Below are 23,288 nucleotides of genomic sequence, written 5' to 3'. Positions count from 1 at the left end.
AAACATTATAAACAGGAAGGACAAGTTCAAAGGGCTCGCATAACACACATGCATAATGTAAGTTGCCTCAGTAATCCCCCCCTAAAATTGTGCAAGAGCGGAGAAGGGTGGTCAACACATCTACGCCTCTATATAAGGAACGAAAAAGGAAGACTTCTCCACAAATCTGGCTGTCGCTTGATGAAGCTAGTTGTAATTACTGGCGAAACGTCGTACTCAGTTTGTAAATGTTATGGCTTGGCTCTCCAACACACCGGTGTGCTGTACTAGTGACGAATTGGCTTGTTCTGTTTACGTGACAACCCCTACTAGTTGGCTGTGTCGGGTGGTGGCGGGTTTTAATGACACATTTATATATTTACGCAATCTAACCCAAAAAACCTTCATTATGGATATTGGTCGCGATAGCCTAGGTGTTAAATTGATATCGCTGATGACGACCACACTGCTGCTCATGATGATCACTATGATGCTGATCCTGTTTATGCTCAGTACTACAATAGCTGGCTGTCAATGCAATGTATTCTGGTTTCTTTCGACCCACAAAACACATAATGGGTCAAATATCCAAATGTTGGCCCTCCTAAAAAGGAATCTTGAGACTAAGCAAGGCTCTTAGAAATAAATTACATTTTACACATACAAAGATTAATCAAGTGATTTATTAAAATAGATGTTTTTAAATACAATAATTGTCTCGAATTAAGTAAAATTTATTTACGATCCATGCAAATTGCATTGAAGTTATACACACATGTTAGCATGCCAATATTTGCTAAAAATGCCAAAGAGAAATATATAAAAAAAGTACAGAATTTTAATATTTTGCTTTTATAAGCATGTGTTTACCGACGAAAAATACCCTGAAAGATGCGACGACGAATATCATAATGACGCAAATCAAAGCGATTTACAGGGTAGGTGGAGGCAAAGGCCGAAGCGAGGGATACGAGAGAGGACAGGATGATGCTGTCAACGACGTAAGTGTGGGGAGAGGCATATCAGGTAGTAGTATCAGTGTTAATAATGTGACGACGTATTTTCAAAACGATGTAAAAGGGAGAGATGTATATTGGGGTATTACGGTCCCGGATTATACTGCGCATCTAATAATAATTTCCGACCAAATAAATATTTACCTGTGGGAATTATGTTTTCAAGAAAAAGACCAAATCATATTTACAATGGTCCTCTTTAAAACTCCTTTAATATATATTTGTTTTAACACTTTTAAATGTAAAAAAATAATCCTATTAATAAACATTTGCTTTAAAAATGTAGCTTTATCAATTTATATATTCAAAAGTGAAACATGTTCAGCCTTCATATACCACTAAGAAATCTAATGTTTTGGTTCTTTATTAAGTGTCTATTATATGGAAAACTCTGATGCATGTAAAAAACTTTCAATAAATTTGCAATTTGGTTGGAATGCATATACAGTACTTGTGCAGAAAAAGTTTGCACAGCTGTTCGTAATATGAATAAAATAGCATGAATATAAGACCATTACCATGCATAAACATTCCAACAATGGTCCCTCCATATTCGTATACTTACAGTTACATACTCTACAGAATTTTTTATGTTCTTTATGTATTCATAACACTCATTGAAAATATTGCATTAGGCATCACGATTTTTTACCCCGAAATTAGCAGAAATTACAAGCATTGCTGTTCAAGACGAAACATGTAAGCGGATTTGATTTACGAATCTCGTTGCAGTAAAATGACAATGACTGCTTTTGTCCAAAATGTAATTTAACAGCATTATTTTTTTAATGCCAAAATGTGGCCTTTGATCATTCATGAACTTGACAAAAATATAAATGTGGCTTATGAAATGCATTGCAAAATACAACCACATATTTTTTACTGGAGAACTTTCAACTTCATTCAACAATTTAGGTAAATGACAGGGTAACTTTCAAAGAAAAAAGGTATTATTATGCGATTCCAGTCTTTGCTATGGATGGCAAAAAACATAAAAACTAAAAGTGTGAAGATAAATCACTGTTCATTAGTCACTATTGTATTGTTTGCTATATCCTATTAGATTGATCACATGGGTATTTTAGACCATTTAATACATTGCTTATTAAGAAATGTGATCGTATGTTTTCGGAGTGGTTTGGCTTTAAAACTACATAATGCTAAGGCTGCAATTAAGCTAAATCGTAGCATTTCATTTTGCACTGATTGTAAAACAATTAAAGTTACATGGTTTGCAGGAGAGGTTTTGTGAATTATTCAGGATGTAAAAATCATTCAACAATCGGCGCTAAAAGGGCAGACGAGGCGGTGGACACTGCTACAGTACTTACCGACTTTCCAAAATTTGGGATGCACATCTGAACAGGGATGTGATACAAAAACACAAGCAGCTCAAAACAACAAAGACACAGCAGGGCACTCAACAGAACAAAGCATCTCAAGCCAAACCAAGCAAAGAAATGTGAATTGCATGCACAGTAACTCTATGGAAGTGATGCTGAAGCCTGAACAGAAGTTAGGTAATGGTGGTGTAATTAAAACAGTGCAATTAATATAGTGAAGCTAATAAGCAGAGCAATAAACACTTAATAACGTGTGCATAAATTATGGATATAAAAGCAGCTTGTTTTCTTTGAGACCTACATTGTTGGGTAAATTAATTACAACTGTGCATAGTTGGGATCTGAAAAATGAAATAATGTTTATGATTTAATGAGCAAGGAAAACGCGCACATCTGTAGGTGAGCTACAGACAGGATACCAGTTATTTTAGTTACAGGTCAATCATGAAATTCACTTTACGAGATATAAGATATTGAAATCAAGTGATTTAATATGTATTAACATTTCACACAGCCACACCATGCTGTTAACCAAGCGAAACTCTAACCAGCTTGAATACATGGAATGCGTGTTATGAACAAAAATGCAGGTAATCTCTTTAGAATGTGTCCACGTCTGGCGTATTGAAAATACACGCAGGAAGCAAAAACAAAATGGTCAGTAATGTGAGAGGACATTCCATAATTAGAAATTATTTTGCTTTCAGTGGTAGGTCTAGATTTCTGTAGTTTATTTATTGTAGTCAACTGACGATTTGGGCATGTATTTACCATGCGCTGTTAAATTGATTCCAGGCATTCAATGAGTAGCAATAAGGAGCTCAACATGGGATGACGGTGTGCAGCTTTGTAAGTTGTCACCTCAACGAGTCCTACAGCGATAGAGAGGGCCACCCCTGTGGAGCGCAGGGGCCGCTTGCCCTGCGGCACAGGCCACGGGTCACGCTGCAGCTCTCCTAAGAGATCCGTTAAGTTCATGTCGACTTTTTGCACGGGCTGGAGAAACCTGGGGGTGTGGGCCATGAAACCAAACAAGCAGAGTGGTTAGCACATTCCTGGAAAGCACTTGGGCCATAGCAGGGTTTCATCGGTCATCAACCATTATAATTATCACCTTTGTTAAATCCAGCGGTGATGAATGTCTTCCACACATCGTCACCAGCCTTCATGAATTTGCAATGCGACATTCAATCTCTCTCCCGGACATGAATTGATCTCGTTGTTACATCTGGTGAAAGTTTTTTGGGTGTTACCTATTTTGGCCACGAAATCCATCACCATTTTTGTACACTGGCTATCAATCCTTCTCGGGGTCTGTCATTCAGAAGCCTACTTACTTTTCTTAACAGCTGGCATATGATCTCTCATCAACTTGTCCTTATTTTTGTCTCGGTGTAATGCCTAACATGTGTAACGGGTTCCGGAGACACTTGTAGAGGTAACTTCTTTATTACAATCCAACCAACAGTCCAACAGTCCTGATACTCTGTAACAACTCCCAGGTACACAGCCTAGGTACACAGCCTAGATACACTACTCTGGCTACGCTCTGGAACTCGCCCTCACAAGGTCGTAGAGCCAGGAGTTCCAGAGTCCCACCACTCGCTCTCACAGCATCCCAGGGTCCTCGGATGGCTGGTCTTGGGTATTGGGTCTTGAGCTACAACTGGCCCTGATCGTCCAGGGAGCTCCCCTTTTATAACTAGTCCCCAACGAGGGGTGGGGCCATGTGCGCCCCCAGATCTCCCACAGAGCACACACAGCCCCCCCCTTTGGCGGCGCCAAGGCTTAAGCGCCTGGCCCACCCGGGAACCCAACGCCTGACGCCAAGAGGCTTAAGCATCTGACCCGCCTGGGAACCCACGCCTGGCGTCAAAAGGCTTAAGCGCCTGGCCCGCCCAGGGTCCCAGAGCCCCCAGCAGCCCCTCCCTTCTTATGTCACTACACATGCATCTATCCATATGTGCAGATTTATTTTTCAGATTGTTACATTTTCTTTGTATGTTCAACTAATTAGTACCGATGGCATATGTTAAGGCACGTTAATATTTTGGTTTTCAATATCAAATTATAATTTTTAAAGGTACTCCTTTTGTTACCTGTTAAATGGTGGGAGCTGCTGGCCTTGTGGACCAGGACGTTGTTGCTGACCAGATGCTGGTGGCTTAGTCAACCCCAACATTTCCTTAATAAAAAAAGATAGAAAATAGTAATCAACTGTGAATAGATGTTTAAAAAATGGCCAATATTGCGTATCAGTGTATCATTCATTACAACAAAAATGTACGTGTGAATTGGAACAGAGGTGTATTTCCATGGAGATTTCATCATTATCTACAACCATCAAAAACAGGCAACCAAGCGTGTTTTCAAACTGGAAATAATACAAAAGCTACAAAAAATAAAACTGCTGACCCAATGCATTCTTTGGTATTATCAGTTGGACAAGCCAAACACTAGGCTATTCACTCAGCAAGGATGAAATTTTAGGATGCTAGTGATGCCACCTAGTCATCTACATATAGTGCTGAGCTGGCACTGACTAAAGAAAGTGCCTTTTCACACACTTCAATAAAAGCCACATATCCATTGAGACACCATAGCACTGGTGTTCCCCAAAACAGACTATTTTCCTTGCCAATTCTGACTGGTCACAGTAAAGCAATAAAAATGGTGTATTAGTCATATATATATAAAAGGGAAATTTGTGAGTGTGTCTGTTCAAAATGTTTAGCATTCTTCGCAACATGCAACAAACTTGAAATTCGGCATGTGGGTAGCTTCCAGACTGTACACAAAAAGTCTAAAAATAGACTTTTGTATTTTGGGGGGGGGGCGCAATAATGGATATATTTTGCACGGCAAGTGAGTGGTGACGTCACATCTGTGATGTCACCCGCATGCAACAGCGTTACGCAGTGCCTGCTGACGTCACGCATCCCCCCCCACCCTCCGCGTAGGTCGTGTATTAATCAAAGACAAAAATCCAAGTCTCGGGCGAAGCTGGGTAGTAAAGCTAGTTCATAATATGATGATGCAAACAAAACATTACCACAATTTCATCATATCATGTTGGGGTTTCTGAACTCGTTATCAGATGCTGTGCTACCACGAACGTCTCGTAATCATTTTACACAACATGTGTGGAAGCCAAATCTGTTAGGGCGTATAATCGGGCATGTCTTATTTCACCATTCTTGATCCAAAGGTCACACTCACCTGCAGCTGTTTGGCTGTGAGGTCCTTGGTGCCACGGAACACGTAACTCTTAGCAATGCCCTCACAGCCCAGCTCGTGAACCTGTCAGAATGGATCCAGAACTCACATCATCACCGGTACTTTGTTTTTATAGATATGACCAGTCTGTTGAAGAACACAACCACTGTACATGCCGTGTAAATATACAGCGAGAAATTAAAGCAAAATTATTTCAACAATAAGCACTTTTCGATTTAAAGCTTTCGTGACTGCACGGATTCATAATAAAAGAATAAAAATAAACCACAATAATATCTTATTATATGATAAAAAAACACAATATCTTATTATGTTATTGTTATTTTATTATTTCCCTTCTACGCGACTTTACCGAAAGAACCAAGAATAATAATAAGCACTTATCGCGTTTTAGCAAATCACTTCAATTGAGAGATGCGGTTTTGGAATTATGGACAGGAGAAACAAATACATGGGTCAGTGAACGAACAAAACTTAGACATCATATTGACTATGAGGAAAAGTGGACTGGAGAAGGACACATCATGGCTAGAACAGATGACTGATTGGCTAGAAAGTATTGATGACAAAATGGCAGCCAAAAAGGATAGTGAGATGGAGCGATGAGATTAGATCATGTTCAAATTGAGATTGACTGTGGGATCGCAGGAACATGAGATGGTGAATGTGAGTGAAGGCCTTCATCAAGCAGTGGACATACAATTAATCCTATTTCACATGGCTGATGTAGATTCAGAGCAACAACTACAATTTGGCATTCAGGTGGTCAAGCGAGATAAACACGTTAGGAGCAGCGGAGTGTATCGCTGTGACGTCTCCTTCGTATTTGTGGATTGGGCATCGCGCCGTTTATATGTTTTATGGTCTGATGTTGAATGTTTATGGCGCTATTTGGCCATTTTCACCTTCAGAAAGTACAGTGTTAATTAGTCTCCTGACCTGCACCATGCGGCCAAAAGTGATGAGCCCAATAAGTGCAGTGGGTGGCAGCAGACTGAGTGACATTTGCAGTGACTCCTTGAGGGCCTGAAGGTCATCCTCTTCCAGACACGTGTCCACCACATACAAGAAGATGAGTGGCATCTGTATCCCTCGCTGTGAGAACAGCACAATGGAAAGGTTAACAGAGAGCGAACTTATATACATTAAGATGGCTATGTTGTAAATTATGTGATTTTTCAGACGTAAAAACATGTTTGCTGACTCTAATTCACCCCTTTACTTCCCACCAGAAATTTGATACATTCTTATAAATTGGGGGAACAATTCAATGCAAATAACTATTATTTTTGCCTAATTTCTGAAGTTTTGCATTTATAGTCTATTTTATATTCGGTCTTTTTCATTAAATTGCTAAAATGTAATGCATGACATTTTCATACAATTTAATCAATTACAAATAATGACAAATAACATGCTTAGGTAAGTCCCACATATTTACACAGATTAAATAAATTGTCCTCTAATCTGCCTCTTCAGATATAGTTTTGTTTTCGGTCCTTTTAAGATCGATTATAAAGCCTGGCATTCAATTTGTCCGTCAATTAACTTATAAGAGGCTTTCAGAAGGCCTGAATCAAAAAGTTAGAGAAACTGGACACCCCCAGTTCTGGGGGTAAAAAGCTGATCCAACAGGTTTGCAAAAATTATCGATGCCCCTAAATGTTTACTCACTCACCCCCCCCCCCTATAAAAATAAATGTATTTTGTAGGCATATATGCCGAGACACCCTATATACAAGAGCCAGTAGTATCTGTAGGGTGTGTAGTAATATATGCCTACACACCCTACATACAAGTCAGTAGTATCTGCACATATTGGGGGGCGGGGAGGAAGAAGAGGTGGGGGTGACGGGCTAGGCACGTAGCGCTGCAAGAATTAGAATAAGGTGGCCATAGGCCGGCAAAATTCTAGTTTGATATATTTTTCTGCAGGTGCTTTGTTTTAGGTAAACACAAGTGCCTGTGTTAACATGACAGGTATTTTTTTAAAGATCCATTAAATTTGGATTTAATCAGAGTTCTGAGTTGTAATGGTGATTTTTATTCCTTGTCCCACAATATTTCTATCCTCAAATGTATTCATTTTACAACATCAAAATAAATAAGGGATGCTACCGTGGGTGTAATGGTTAACACACTGGACTTGCAATCCAAAGGTCTGCGGATGGTTCTCCTGGCACAGCAATTGAAATGACACAAGTCTCTTAAATCCCCCCTCCGCTCTCCATGCAGGGGTATAAATGGGTACACCAGTTCGTAGATTGCAAGTTGCATGTGGTGGGATAAAGTTTGGGTACTCCCACCTATTCCAAGACATCTGTATGTTGAACTTGTGTTGCACGGTATGTAGCCAACCGTGCCAAGCAGAGGTGACATCCGGCCACCATTGAAGCACAGGCTAAAATACCCTCGAGAGCGGCGGTTTCTAGAACTCCCTCTCGTGGAAGCCTTTCCACCAGAAGCGGCTTGAGCAAGAAATTGCAGGGATGCATCTTTCCATTTATTTAGATAAAACAGATTGCTATTCAAATTACTGTGTGCTCGGGAACCTCACCTGGACAACATAATCAATGGTAGAGAACTGGGGGACGAGTTCAGCCGGCATGTTCATTTCAGAAATTCCAGCGTAAGTCGGTGGAAACTGAAACATAAAATGTCAATCAAACTTGATTTATGAGCATTCACATTTGACTTAAACTTAAAAGCAAACACTGACATTCAAATGCATTGTAAATGTAGATATCATCATATTTCTGGATTTCTATATAATATAAAAATATTAATTTTAATCATAGATTTGACAATACACTAAGAATAGAAGGCAGCGAGGACAACTAATAACTGTAATTGATGTGTTGAGTGTCTAACTAACTACACGGAGACGACTTCTGGAGGCAACGCGTTTATTTCAACAACTCTACGAACAGCGACTGTAACACGAACCCTTCAACCCGATAACCTAAGGGAGGTACAGCCTCCCTTCTAGTGTGCCCTACACACTCCAGGATACTCTACACCCAGGTCCCTTGCCACGGCCGCTAAGGGAGGCTAGACCGACCCGACCCTGCCAGGGTACAGGTCCCACCACTGGTCTGCTACAACCTGGCTCTGACAAGAGCCTCGGGTGAGGGTCCCGGGGTGCTGGTCCATTCTTCAGGTCTTGGAGGTCTTCAGGCTTGAGTTGGTGAACACTGCCGGACCCGTTCAGAGGGCCGGCTTTTTATCCCCAGGTCGGGGCTTAACCCTCCCCTAATGACCCCCCCCTCCAGAACCTTCTGGAAGGTCTTAAAGGGCCTTAAATCCTAAAGGGTCTTAAAATCGGTGGGCGGTCTCTATCCCCCCCAGCCCCAACCCTTGAGGGTCTGGGGTGTCAACCTCCGGTCACGGGCCACCCGAGGGGGGTTTTTACCCCGTGACCGTGGTGGCAGGTAAAGCGACTTGTTATGGCGCAACAAATGTAAGAAGTAATTTCAAAAGCTTTGTAAAATAATTTATTACAAATGAAGGGGGCAATATAAATCTAAATCTGCTTTGCCAAATTTGACATTAGATAATTATAATGCATTAACAAATTGTGTGCATGTAGTCAAACAAGCAAACCCTGTCAGTACGAGTTTGGTCGGGTCAATTACAATCACTATAGAATTGTTAGATGAAAATCATACTTTGTTATTGGAATTCATGAATAAACTACAATCAGAATTGTAATTAGCTCCAGGTTTGTCTTGTGGGTTGTCAAATAAGAAACAGCAATGCCAATTTACATGTTGTATTAATTCGTAAAAGCTACAGTTACAACAGTATTTTGAAGACAATTAAAACATTAAGGCAAATGTGATGAAGCAAGTGAAAAACATTTTAGCCGAGGACCTCCAACCACTGTTTCCAGAAGATATGCTAACATTGACATGGATGTGTTCGCATGGAAGAAGGCATTTTGAAGATAACCTACATTAAAACCTCACAGGTAACTAGTATCATCATCAGCCATTATCTATCCCTGTGCTAGGTAGCAATGCAACTCAATTCCTTTAACTAACTTGACAGAATCTCATATTAATCTCATAATAAAAGCCATCATCGCTTATACATCTATTAAGATTGACAAGTTGTACGAACATTTACGTTAGATTGAAACATTTTATAAAAACAAATCGTGTATGTTAAGATAATAATTTACAACAATAACAAAAACTCACCGGGTTTCTCTGGTAACAAAAATTACATGCCCAAAGTTTGGCTCTGTAGTCAACTTGGCTGAAATAACAAACAAAAAACGACGTTTTATACAACACCAGCTTCAACACACTGACAAATAATGTTCAAATAATATTTTGAACAAAGTCAATGAAATAAATTCAAGGGATCCTTGCGTCTCAAAAAAATTACAGCCTATAACAAATGTACTCTTATTCTTAAGTTTTTTCGGTAAAGTCACATAGGTAAAACATCAAAATTAATGAAAATAAAATAAAACAAAAATCACGACGTTTAGGAGGCAACACAAGTCTCCGTCATCAGGTGGGACCGTCACAGCCGAATTAGCTGCATCAAGTGAGGCAATGATTCAAGATTGCCTCACTTGATGCAGCTAATTCGGCTGTGACGGTCCCACCTGATGACGGAGACTTGTGTTGCCTCCGAAACGTCGTGATTTTTGTTTTATTTTATTTTCATTAATTTTGATGTTTTACCTATGTCACTTTACCGAAAAAACCTAAGAATATGATTCCTTGCAGTCACGAAAGCTTCAAATCTAAAATGTACTCTTGCCTGATCCATGTACTGTGCATTAGTTAAACACCTGATCAATACATGCTTTTGCACAGAGTACTTCAACTATATTTTCCATTGGCTACATAGTAACAGTATGTATGTTGAACTTCTTTCGCACCGTACGTAACCAACTGTGCTAATCGGAGGTGCGGGAAAGGAAACTGGATGTGCCGGTTATGATGACATAGCGTGACCTCCTGAATCGTATTTGTAAATGTGACCACTAATGAATACCACTGGTCTGCAGATCTCTCTCTTGATAATCCTCCTTTCATCTCACTCATCTTCATCTCGATCCAACAGCTTTCTCATCTCTCATTCATCTAGCTTTAACTGACCACCTTTATCTCTTGTATACAGCTGTATATTCTCCAGCTATAGTTTTTCTCTCTTTCATCTCACTCATGATACCTCTTTAAGCTTTGGTTAACCATATTTCTCAATAGGCTATAGCTTCTAGATTTGAAGCTTTCGTGACTGCAAGGATTCATACTCTTAGGTTTTTTCGGTAAAGTCACTACGTAACTACGTGACTTTACCGAAAAAACCTAAGAGTAGGCTATAGCTTGTTAGACCACTCCCAACAGCCTTCGTGGGTTACATCTGGCCCATAGGCCGCTATTTGAAGAACCCTCTTTAGCGCAATGCGGTGAGGTTGGTAGGTGTGGATCGCGTGCTACGTGCCACACACAGGTAATGGTGGTGGGCCCCACCAGAGCGGGTTGAGGACGGCACGGCAGGTGGCACGGCTGCACAGCACGGGCTCATACTGCAAGGGCGGCAGGTCGGGTCGCTCACGCAGAGGCGTGAACAGGCAAGCAAGCGGCACCACCATGCGCGTGGCTTCCAGCCGGCTTGAAGGCCACACGTTCCAGCTGAACCGCACGCCATCCCGCTCCTCGTTCTGCTGGATGTACTCTCCAAATGTCGTCATGACAATGTGTTGTAACACGATACCAGCCTGCGAGCACTAAAAAAAAGAAACAAACATAGGCGAACAATCACACGATAATCTTGACAGGGCATATTTTTGATAAGTTGTCGTATTTTTTTCGATCATGTTGTTCTTGTAATCTTCACACACATTTATCCCAATTGTGCAATCGGCGTCACATAATGAAAAATATCCATTCAGATATCTCGATATTAGACAGCGGGTGTTAGAGAGCGACCTACAGAAGCAGATATAGAAGAGGTACCTCCAGAATCCATTCAAGCTTTTGCCAACCCAAAACTGAACAGCTTGAAGTATGGCCAAATAAGCCCGCTACCCGTAAGGTGTGGGGGAGCCCTCGTCCAGCAGTGGATTTATAAAAGATCTGTACCGTACATCTCTTATAAAACATGCATCTAACTTAAGGCCATACTCGTCGCTGCATACGATGTAAAACCGACTTGTTTGGGGAAACAAGGCGCAACGTAGGTGTTGTATGCAACCCAGCACTGGACATAGGGCACGTGATTTACGTCTTTCGATTTCTTAATCGTACAGATTTCTATCACAGTGGAGCGGTCGTGAAGTGGTTTGTGTACTGTACTACGCTATGAAACTGGCGGGCTAAGTTCGATTAATTATCGGCCACGAATAACATCAGTGGCGAGTAAAATGTACCTGAAATGGCCCTGGGCCACCTTCTTAACCAACCAGCACTGACCGCGCGAAAATTAAGGTCATACAAACACAATGCATCGGGGAAGTGTGACGAGGCCAAAATCAGCAGTTACCCCAATGTAGATCGTTACCTCTATGTAGATCGTTACCCCGTGTAGATCGTTACCCCAGTGTAGATCGTTACCTCTGTGTAGTTCGCTACCCCAGTGTAGATCTTTACCCGTGTAGATCGTTACCCCTGTGTACATCGTTACCCCAGTGTAGATCGTTACCTCTGTGTAGATCGTTACCTCAGTGTAGATCGTTACCCCTGTGTACATCGTTACCCCTGTGTACATCGTTACCCCAGTGTAGATCGTTACCCCTGTGTAGATCGTTACCCCTGTGTAGATCGTTACCCCTGTGTAGATCGTTACCCCTGTGTAGATCGTTACCCCTGTGTAGATCGCTACCCCTGTGTACATCGTTACCCCAGTGTAGATCGTTACCCCAGTGTAGATCGTTACCCCAGTGTAGATCGTTACCCCAGTGTAGATCGTTACCCCAGTGTAGATCGTTACCCTTGTGTACATCGTTACCACAGTGTAGATCGTTACCTGTGTAGATCGTTACCCCAGTGTAGATCGTTACCCCTGTGTAGATCGTTACCCCAGTGTAGATCGTTACCTCTGTGAAGAACGTTACCCCTGTGTAGATCGTTACCCCAGTGTAGATCGTTACCCCTGTGTAGATCGTTACCCCAGTGTAGATCGTTACCTCTGTGAAGAACGTTACCTCGGTGATTCCTCTGGGGGGTTGCGCGGATTTTCTCCGCTCCCAACTTAGACGCCGTTAAAAATCCACCACGAAAGTAGAAGAGCAGCTAAAGCGGACGGGCCTCAGGACTACAGAACACAGCGGAGGGGATGTAGTAAAAATGTACCGACTCTCGGTGTTTAAATAACGACGAACAAATTCTCTTTTGGTACGAAACTGAACATTTCCATCGCTTGAGAGAGAAATGAAGACGCGTTACCAGCCACGGCCGCTTGAACCCGATTCGAATTCCCTACAGCGCATAAGTATACGACGCCCCGCTTGCTCCACGTGATTGGTAGCGGCTTGTCACGTGCTACGTGCATTGACCAATAGAACGCGTTTGTGGGTCTTGTCCCGCTGAAATGTTTTACCCAATGGGGTGAGAGATGGTGCGCGTGTGCATTAGGGAATGCGATCTCGCGTATCGCGGCGTCTGCGAACACGGTGACAGCGCTCGCATTCCAAAGGGCTCTGCCACGTCAGGAGATTATAAAGGAGCCATAAATTTAATGATCTATTCGCGCAATTGTGACTTTTAAAAAAATATGCACGTGAGCTACGTCGGATTAGCTATCCTAAAAAGTATTTTGCCCGATTTAGTTTATGTGCGTTTTGGTTTTAATTTAATAATTGGTGCCCATTCCACGCGAATGTACTTGCTGCTAATTGGCAGTATAGATTTACTTAGAAAAATACCATTCATTTGATCTTTAAAACTTGATTTGAAGTAATTATAGATTTGAAGTTTCTGTGACTGCAAGGATCCATACTCTTTGGTTCTTTCGGTAAAGTCACGTAGGTAAAAAATAAAAATCACGACGTTTCGGGCGTAACACAAGCGTCCGTCCTCAGGTGGCGACAACCACAGCGACAAAACCATCGCTGAAGTTTGCCAAAGAGACGGCTGTGAGCCTGTGACGAGGGTTATAGAGCTGAGGGGGGAGGAGCCAGGGTGAGTGTGGGGGCGGGGCGTGGCCTGGAGGATCCGAGAGTTCAAACTAAAGCTGTGAACCGTTGGGGGGGGGGGAGTGAACTCTGCAAGCTCGAAACACTGCATGGCAAATTTCCAAGTGATGGGAGTGAGCAGGGCTGGGAGTAAAAGACTGGAGATGCGGATATGAATATAAACTATAAGGCAGCTAAGGTTTAACTTGGTTAATAACATCCTTCCAATGATTGCTCAATTTGAATCCATCTTCTCGGTTGAAGTTATGTCTATGTTTGTATATCTGGATGGCTTCATGGATAAATCTCTGGTGGTATCCAGACGGCTTGCGGAGCACCTTGGTATTGGAGAAAACAATATCATGAGAGTTCACCGCGTTGTAGCAGTGATCAGTCACGGCGGAAGAATTCGTCCTGCCGTGTTTCAAATCTGCCTTGTGCTCGCGAATATGGTCTTATATATGTCGTTTAGTTTCCCCAATGTAACAATCACCACAAATGCAACTCAGTTTGTAGACTCTAGGGTACTGCAAGTCAGGAATAACATCCTTTACGGATGGGATCAGATCACGGATGTTGTGTACTGTACTGAATCGGACCTGGATCTTGTGTTTGTTAAAGATTTTGGAAATACTTTTGGTAACGCCTGCTATGTATGGCAACGTGATGATTTTGATCGGAGTCTCAGGGGGTTGTCTCTCTATGGTTGGAGACACAGCTTTGTGGATAATCTGTGCCGAATATCCATTCATCTTTAGGGCCCGGTGTACATGTTCTAATTCACTGGCCAGGTGGTGTTGGTCAGAAATGCAGTGGGCCCTATGGTGTAGTGTTTTGATGAGGGAATTCTTCTGTGCAGGATGGTGGTGGGAATCAGGTTTCAGATAGGAATCTGTGTGGGTGGCCTTCCTGTAGACAGAATGTCCCAAAGAGCCATTGGGCCTCCTCTCAAACAGAATATCCAAGAATGGTAGCTTGCCATCCTTCTCCACTTCCATGGTGAATTTGATGGATGGGTGTATGGAGTTAATGTGGTCGAGAAATTGGTTCAATGCTGGCAGGCCATGTGGCCAAATGACGAAAGTGTCATCTACATATCTCTACCACAGGGAAGGACGCAAGGTGGATGTCTGGATGGCGTCTGTTTCAAATTTTCCCATGAAAACATTGGCTATCACTGGTGACAAGGGGGAACCCATGGAGGTACCCTCATTTTGGTTGTAGAAAGTACAATTCCAGGTAAGGTAAGTGTTGGTAAGGCAGTGCCTAACCAGTGCAGGGACATCAGAGTTCAGTCCATGTTGGACTAAGTCTTCAATTATTGCTATGGTGTCAGGCATGCACTGGAACCTTGATGAATAGAGAAACCACATCAAAGCTGACGAGGACATCATCAGGGGACAGTGAAATGTCCTTGATTAGAGAGATAAAGTGAGTTGAATTAAGTACTGCTGAAGTGGTCTTGCCAGTAAAGGGAAGCAAAGTATCCGACAGAAAAGGGGCTAGTTTGTAGGTAGGTGAGTTGATCGTGGACACGATGGGCCGCAGTGGGGTACCTTCTTTGTGGTTCTTGGGAAGACCATAGAATCTGGGCGGTCTAGCAGCCGAAGGTTTTAGGGAGAGCCGTTTGACTGGTTCGATTAGAGAAGTCGAACTGGTAATGATCTTGTTGGTTTTTGTAGTTAGGCTGTTAGTAGGATCTTTATTGATTTTGGAGTAGCTGCCATCATTTAGCAGGTCCTGGATTTTGTTGTATGTGGTTTTATCCATGATGACAGTGGCATTGCCCTTGTCGGCCGAGAGGATGACTATGTTATCCCTATTTTTCAAATTTGCGAGTTCAGAGCACTCGTTTTTTTTGTTATTTGAAGCCTTCGTGACTGCAGGAATCCATACTCTTTGGTTCTTTCAGTAAAGTCACGTAGGTTTGTTCATGAAGCCATCCCGATATATAAACACAGACACAACTTCAACCAAGAGGATGGGTACAAACTGAGCAATCATTGGAAGGACGTTATTAACCAGATGAAGTCTTAACTGACTGATGTTTCCATCCTACCTGCCGATGTCAGCTGCTATTTTTGCTATTTCCGACTCTCCGTCTCTCTCGCTATGCCTCTCTCCTACGAGACTCTCAGAGAGTCGGAAATAGCATTGCACTCTCATGCCTATGGATTGCATTCTCATACTTACGTGCCCTTTGGATTGCACCCGTTGGGTTGCACTCCCTCGTCGAGGAGGCCGCTCTCCTCCTATCTTACAGTTACATGCTAATTTCTCACATTAACATCACTAGCCCCGGCCACTTCTTTATGACCCTTGGGCTACACACATTTCAAACCTTTTAAAACAGTCTGCCTCAGCAGCAGATCATGCTTTCCCACTTGATGACGGACGCTTGTGTTGCGCCCGAAACGTGATTTAATTTATTTTATACCTACGTGACTTTACCGAAAGAACCAAAGAGTATATAAAACTTAATTTTATTTTAATTTGATATATAAAACGTATATATAAAGTTACACATGTGTTAATCGCACTGCTTTAAAAAGGCACACATGGGCTGTAATTCATTTACTAAATGTAGTTTTACATTAATGTCTAAAGCAACCATTGGTAAGGAAAGATTAAGTATGTCACGCTTTTTTATGTATAAATTATTTATAATCCTTGATTGCGGCATGTTCCCAATTATGGGCTAGGTGTAGAATATAAGTAACAAAAAATTATAAGTAACAATAAGAATATAAGTAACAATAAATAGACAATTCCCCTGCTCGGAGGGCACAATGAAGCTCGAGTAACAATGTCGCGTGATGTAGTTTTGCATCACAGGAGGACCCTTGTCTCAGAGAAGAGTCCTTGCTTATGTATCGTGTACGTTGAACTTCTTGTGTATGTTGAAATTATTTCGCTCTGTACGTAGCCAACCGTGCTAATCAGAGGTGTGGGGAAAGGACAATAAACTAAACAAAAAAAGCTATTCTAAAGAAATTAATTTTCAATCGAGATTTAAAAGTGAATAGCTGCAGTCGCATCCTAACCTGGGCGCGCCACGGTGGCTAGGAGATGTTATACACGGCCTCCTGGTACACAGGAGGTCACAGGGGGTCGTGGGTGACCCTGACGCCTGCTGCTGCTGTATATTTGGAGTTTGCGTCTCTCTCCCCGCGGTCGCGTGGATTTTTCCCCGGGTCCTCCGTTTTTTCCACTCCACATTTATAATCAACATCACGCGTTTAGAGTATTTGGCTGCTATGCATTTCCACAATATAAGCCACTTCGTTGAGCTAGCCTTTGTGGCGAGGTTGCTTCTGAAGAAAGCTTTATAGCTCAGTGAGCTTTGCCTGGTGAAATAAAAAAAAACTGCCTGCTGACGATCAGGCACTGAATGTCGAAACCGATCCAGAAGTTGCTTGTATTGAACCAATTCTGTTGAAGTATAAGATTAGGTTTTCCCATTTTATCTGGCAACAAAACAGATGTTAAGATGTTAAAACACCAAACTGAAACCTTTTACAAGGAATCATGTCTGCATTAACCACAATGCTTGTGGTCAGAATGCAAACAAAAACACTCTTATAATATATGCATTGTCCTTGAAGCTGGTCCACACCAGAGACAGCTTTCTTTTGAGCCTCGTCTCAAACGCTGTTAGACCAGAGGACGCCAAAAGGCGAACAGCTCAAAGACAACGCCACTATCAGAGTAATGAGAGCTCGGGGTGAGCAGATCCATCATGGGACCTCCGTTGCCAGTACCAAAATATGTAAAAGGTTTCAGTGTGGTGTTTTAACATCTTAACACCTGTTTTGTTTCCAGATAAAAGGAGAAAACCTAATCTCATATTTTGGTACTGGCAAAGGAGGTCCCAATTCTATTGAAGTTATGCACTCCCAGATAGCTGTGTGACAGATTAAATGTGTAGAACATACCCTTATCGGTTTTGTGAAGAGGCCGACAGAATGTGAAGGCGTCTTGTTTGCTGATCGTATTTATTTTGCACCTAAAATCGGATGGCGCGACAACAGGAACACATCTCCCGCACACTCAAGCCACTGGATGGCGCCACAGAAGCAACTGTACAATCTTGATCTGAAGCTTGTACAGTTAAGGCTCTGTTCTGTCGTGTGTGCTTACACAATATACAGTCCATCATCACGAAGGTCATCGTCCACAACAGATAATCCACGATTAATAGCGAATACTTGCTGAGTGAAGCAGCCCCGCCGGTTCGGGTTGTCTTGCGTCCGAGGCCACCGACTGGCGGCCAGGAGCACACGGCGCGTGTGGCGGCTGTTGGAGGGTTCGTGACTGGGTTCTGCTGGTGTTGGGTTCAACTGTGTCCTGTGCTGCTGCTGCTGGTGTTGGGTTCAACTGTGTCCTGTGCTGCTGCTGCTGCTGGTGTTGGGTTCAACTGTGTCCTGTGCTGCTGCTGCTGGTGTTGGGTTCAACTGTGTCCTGTGCTGCTGCTGCTGCTGGTGTTGGGTTCAACTGTGTCCTGTGCTGCTGCTGCTGCTGCTGGTGTTGGGTTCAACTGTGTCCTGTGCTGCTGCTGCTGCTGGTGTTGGGTTCAACTGTGTCCTGTGCTGCTGCTGGTGTTGGGTTCAACTGTGTCCTGTGCTGCTGCTGGTGTTGGGTTCAACTGTGTCCTGTGCTGCTGCTGCTGGTGTTGGGTTCAACTGTGTCCTGTGCTGCTGCTGGTGTTGGGTTCAACTGTGTCCTGTGCTGCTGCTGCTGGTGGTCAGTCAAGGACGAGGCCAAGTGAAGAACGTTCTCTGGGGGCAGTGATGTCCTACAGGAGCCGAGGTCTCATGGGCATGGGCCTGGTGGCCGTGGGCGCATGGGCCTCGTGGATGCTGCTCGGCCCTTCCCCGGAGCGTAGCCGGGACATCGAGAAGGTGCCGCCGCCACTCCGCCTCGTCTTCTTCTTCTTCATGAGTTTTACCTTTCGGCCCTCCTGCCAGGCCACCATTGCAGGAAGGCCTCTCCGCCGTCACTCATGAATGTGCCTTGCTTGCCCACACTTCACCGCGCATGCCACAGGGTTGGCGAGGGTTTGTTGTTGGGGGGGTTGACAGGTTATATATATCAAGGACTTTATACATCGTTCGCCGCTGATGATAGCCGTGTTCGGGAATCAAACTCAGCCAGGTTCTGAGGGAAATGCGCTAACCGCTGTACCACCGCTCCAAGCCAGCTTTAAACTTTGTTACAGCCATACATCCACTAGCGTGTGTGTTTGTGGTGTGGCTTACGATTAGGCATGCTGCGATTTAATTCATGCTACGATACGCAAAGTGACGTGCGTTCGAGAATTAACACATTAACGTGCTTATGCAATGTCTGAATTGTGGATATTTATTGTGCCAAGTCCTTAACAGTCGCTATAGACATTCGAAAATCAAAATGTCACAATTTGTCAAGTATCAGGCTGTAAAACTGATAAAAGAATCGTATCAATAGCTTGAATAGCTCATGAATATGTATGTTACGGGAAGTAGTAACTCGAGATATCTATCATTCGTATTGGCCAATGTGTGTTGCTATCGGAAACCATTTTGGGCAAATTAATTGCAGCATCAAAAGTATTAGGAGTTGTTTTGTACAGTAATTGTATTTCTTGGTTTAAGACCATCAATACATTACACCTGAGAAGCATGTTTAATGAAAACCAACTGAAACCAATTTCCAACCCAGGATCTCAAGATCTCGGCGGTGCAGGCTCATTGATTTGACACCTTGCCATATCTGAATGTATTTCTTCTACCTTAAACTGCTTTCAACAGCAAATTAAGGAAATCCCACTTAATGTTTAATACAAGCATCCAAAGAGGTAGCAGGTTATATCACTCCTTAAAATTCCTATTTCCTCTACAATAATTAGCATCCTAGAATTTGACCCAGTCCTGTTCGTTGTGACCTACAGAAAAGCCAGATGTTAAGACTTGTAGATAAGTGTGGCAAATATCAGTGGTGATATCTGAACTATCCCTGGGCCACCGTTCACCAACGGTGCAAACCAGCTTGGTGAAATATGGTCAAACAACTCCCGTGACTCACAAGATGTGCGGAGACCTTCATCTGACAGTGAACAAAGGCTATGCATTAATGTTCTCCGAAACTTCCAAGCTACAAATAACACTGTGTTATGCACACCCGCAACGCACTATCCTGCATTGTCCTGCATTAAAGTTTACATCGGTCAAATCATACTAAAGTGTATGGCCCAATGAGTTAACAAATATGTGAAGTCACGTATTATAGTATACCAATTAGGTTGAACATAGATGTAAAAACTACTTGCAAAGTTCAATTAATAATTAATTTACTCATGTGGCTGGACGGAGGTGTAATCCAGCACTATGGAGGTGAGGGTTGGTGGATCTCACAAATGTTGTGAAACTCCCTTCCAGTGGGTGTCGAGGTGTCATATCCTGGCTTGCCAGAAGACAGTACAGCAAAAATGTGGACTCCACCTATGCCGCCTGTATGGGATAGAGTGTTTCCCCCTCGCACGTGTTGGTTTTCTCTGTGCTCTCAGGTTCCCTCCAACATACAAACACTCATTCTTGGGTCAATAACACCTTAATATATAAAAGACCGCAAAGTTTGGGCAATTGTTGGCGCCAACTCATCACCCAGCTGCCTTCCTCCTTGTCTGTGGTTCTTTACGACTCTTTAGTCGTTCTCTATGAGAGAGTGAATACTGCACGAGTTACTAGTTAAAATTATTATGACTTGAGATCCAGTTGCATTCAGAAACTATATGAATCCAATTATGATTGTACTGCATTATAAGTATTACCATGATCTAATTCATGCTGGTGTGTGCTGGATGTGCATTTACAAACAGAAAATCCAGTGCAATCCAGGCCTGCAAAGCAGAGAAGAAAAAAAGCAACAAGATGCCAAGATGATGGAGGCCATTCAGGCAGCCGCCTATACCAATCGCAACGTGGCCAGAGATCCCATCAGACCTTCCAAGGAGTAACAGCCTGCTCTGCCATTCATCCATGACACGAGACAGCACAGGACTGTAAAGTCCTCATTCTTATACACCCCTTGGGGCAAGATTAAGATGTCATTATGGCCAAAGCCATTATGCCACCATATGTTCTACCCTCCTCCAGATCCTCCAACTGCTGCACAATAGACATGCGACCTCCAAGATCTGCCCTCAGTCTCCTGTCATATGGTCTTCAGCCTTCCCCTTGGTCGCTATACTCAAGGAGACCATTCCAATGCCTGTCTTGGAAACCAGCCTTCCCCCACGCTGCACACCTCCCACCCAGTGCATCCTTTTTGCCTAATTATATCGAGAAAACTTACCCGCCATGCTCTCTTCTGGACTTTTTTACCACAAGATTCATTGAGTTTGCGATGTTATTGAATGCTCTATTTTGTATCTGACATTACAGTAAGATAATGGGAGATATATGCCTGCAACACATTGTTGGTTGTAATACTGTATGTTCTTATATACAAAATGTATAATGAATATTTTTAGAAACATATCTATGAATGGTAATAATACAGTAATTTCACTGACATTTGCTAATGTTCTCTTTTCCAATACTTATTTGAGATGGAGTCAACGTCACGGGAGGCCCAGGACCAGTTCAGATAATCGTCACTGGTGTTGGTCATGAGCGGGAATCGAACTCGATTCACCGGATTCATAGCGCAACCCACAAATGATCATCAGTTGGCATGATAGACATGAGATGAATAACGATAAATTAACTTCATGAAAAAAAAGCTAAATATGCATTCCCAATATGTTCACACATAGACTAAATAAGCAGCATGAATCTTGTACGCCGTCAGCTGTTCACAGAACTGTGACCAAATTTCTGTTGAAGTCTCATTTCTACGTGTCAAAGTGAGAGCAATTTGTTGCTCAAGCATTGAGGCTATGCTTATTTCCAGTTCACAGCCCTGTTACCAGTGGTGGGAATGTCACTTTCCTATGGTGGGGGCTAGTCTATCCATAAGATAACCACCGTTCACTTCCTCACAATGTGGCAATGTTATCTTCTCCGGAGGGATGAGTCAAATCCCAACCAGGATTTGAACTCACGAACACTTAGTCACTTGGACCACCACCATTGTTGATTCAAGCCAATCAACTTTTCATATTCATGGGATCTGAAAATATATTTCATGTTGAAAGCACATTTGGTGGTACAACTTCAATGTTAATTTATTGATATGATCAATGAAATGTAATTATGCAATTAACCTTTTCAACGTAAATGTCTAGTGTAAGGTACAACCCTTGCAAATGCTTCCTCACGCCACTGCTGGCGGGTGTCCACAAGAGCCCTGAAGGAAATTTGGCCTACTCTTCTACGCTGCCAAACATCTAGCACCAAATACGACCTGCCAATCAACTGTGCTGTACTCATACTGCTGGGTGAACAGAGGCGATGGGGAATAATATTTCCCCATTGTTTCAACTACTGTGCCAGCCGATCGAATTGAACTGACGACCTCTCAAATGGAAGTGCAGTGTACCAAACATTACACCACAGTAACATCATTTCCAAATAGGTACTGTACTTTACACTCTAAAGCACTTTGACCGACAAAAAAAAGATAAAGTTCTGCTACTTGTTTTTGCATTGACCCGTCGGTTTTCAACTAGTCTTAAAATTAATCCATAAAAGCAGAACTTATTTACATACACATTGAAAAACATGCAAACAGAGAAGTTGGTTCACAAAACTGTTAAGCAATGATATTTTAAAAAAATTATGTTTAATGGCTTACTGCTTATAATAAATCAGTACAAATCAATGCAACACCTCTACTAAGCGCATATGCGAGGTTGCATGAAGCTTTCGTGACTGTACTCTTTGATTCTTTCGGTAAAGTCACGTAGCTAGAAAAATAATATATCACGTTTCGATCTCAATACAAGCGATCGAAACGTCGTGATATATTATTTTGTTTTATTTTTCTACCTACGTGACTTTACCGAAAGAACCAAAGAGTATGAATTCCTGAGGATTTGCATCAATACTGGAGGCATCAAATAACGCATATTCTTCTTGCATCCCATAGCTACTAAGGTTACTGCGACATGGCAATACTATGATATATTGTAGAATATATACACATCGAAGGAAATTCATGGTTTTCCTAAGTTGCACGGTTGTAATTTGTTTTGGGGGGGAAACTTTGCATTCAGGCAGCTGAAGAGGCAAGTAGCCAAGGAGGTGCCCATGTCCAATTGCCAGTGGATGTTTACAGAGGGCTGCCAAGTGGAATGGCTGAGCCTCCAAGGCAGACGAGCCTTGGATGTGGCTTTGTCATCCCGTCAGTTGCACAGGAGGCTGCATGCCGCGCTGGCGTGATGTTATTGTCTGCCTCGCCTGGCATGCAGCAGGTCGTGGGTTCGACCCTGACGCCTGTTGTAAATTTGGAGCTTTGCGTCCCTCTCGCCGTGGTCGCGTGGATTTTTCTCCGGGGTTTCCGGTTTTACCCTACACATTGTGAATCAACATCACACGTTTAGAGTATTTGGCTGCCATACATTTTCACGTGATAAGTCACTTCCTTGAACTATCATTT

At 42.6% G+C, this 23,288-nt stretch overlaps 1 protein-coding gene and 1 long non-coding RNA gene across 7 annotated transcripts in view; one reads left to right on the top strand and one right to left on the bottom strand.

Annotated features, from left to right (window-relative positions):
- LOC144941846 (protein transport protein Sec23A) overlaps positions 1 to 13,016 on the bottom strand; it is a 32,247-nt gene extending 19,231 nt beyond the window's left edge. For 3 of the 4 annotated variants that reach the window (XM_078868336.1, XM_078868338.1, XM_078868339.1), the window contains exons 1-8: positions 12,723 to 13,016; positions 11,068 to 11,324; positions 9,778 to 9,835; positions 8,133 to 8,219; positions 6,515 to 6,670; positions 5,558 to 5,638; positions 4,438 to 4,523; positions 3,200 to 3,344 (exon numbers count right to left, since the gene is read on the bottom strand). In XM_078868336.1, the coding sequence (XP_078724462.1) occupies positions 3,200 to 3,344; positions 4,438 to 4,523; positions 5,558 to 5,638; positions 6,515 to 6,670; positions 8,133 to 8,219; positions 9,778 to 9,835; positions 11,068 to 11,288 (834 nt within the window). In that variant the 5' untranslated portion in view covers positions 11,289 to 11,324; positions 12,723 to 13,016. The remainder of the gene's footprint in view (positions 1 to 3,199; positions 3,345 to 4,437; positions 4,524 to 5,557; positions 5,639 to 6,514; positions 6,671 to 8,132; positions 8,220 to 9,777; positions 9,836 to 11,067; positions 11,325 to 12,722) is intronic. The other variant, XM_078868337.1, reaches the window with a different exon arrangement.
- Positions 13,017 to 17,816: 4,800 nt separating this feature from the next.
- LOC144941845 (uncharacterized) lies at positions 17,817 to 22,671 on the top strand. 3 transcript variants are annotated; one of them, XR_013639276.1, is made up of 3 exons: positions 17,817 to 18,015; positions 18,498 to 18,610; positions 20,566 to 22,671. It is a non-coding gene; the product is annotated as an uncharacterized LOC144941845 (long non-coding RNA). The 3 variants fall into 3 exon arrangements; XR_013639274.1 differs by having other exon boundaries at positions 17,819 to 18,015; positions 18,458 to 18,610; positions 20,566 to 21,551; XR_013639275.1 differs by lacking the exon at positions 17,817 to 18,015 and having other exon boundaries at positions 18,022 to 18,610; positions 20,566 to 21,552.
- Positions 22,672 to 23,288: the final 617 nt, after the last annotated feature.

The sequence above is a fragment of the Lampetra fluviatilis genome, chromosome 25 (genome assembly GCF_964198595.1).
Source record: "Lampetra fluviatilis chromosome 25, kcLamFluv1.1, whole genome shotgun sequence".
NCBI classification, from domain to species: Eukaryota; Metazoa; Chordata; class Hyperoartia; order Petromyzontiformes; family Petromyzontidae; genus Lampetra; species Lampetra fluviatilis.
This window is presented reverse-complemented; position numbering and strand designations above follow the sequence as displayed.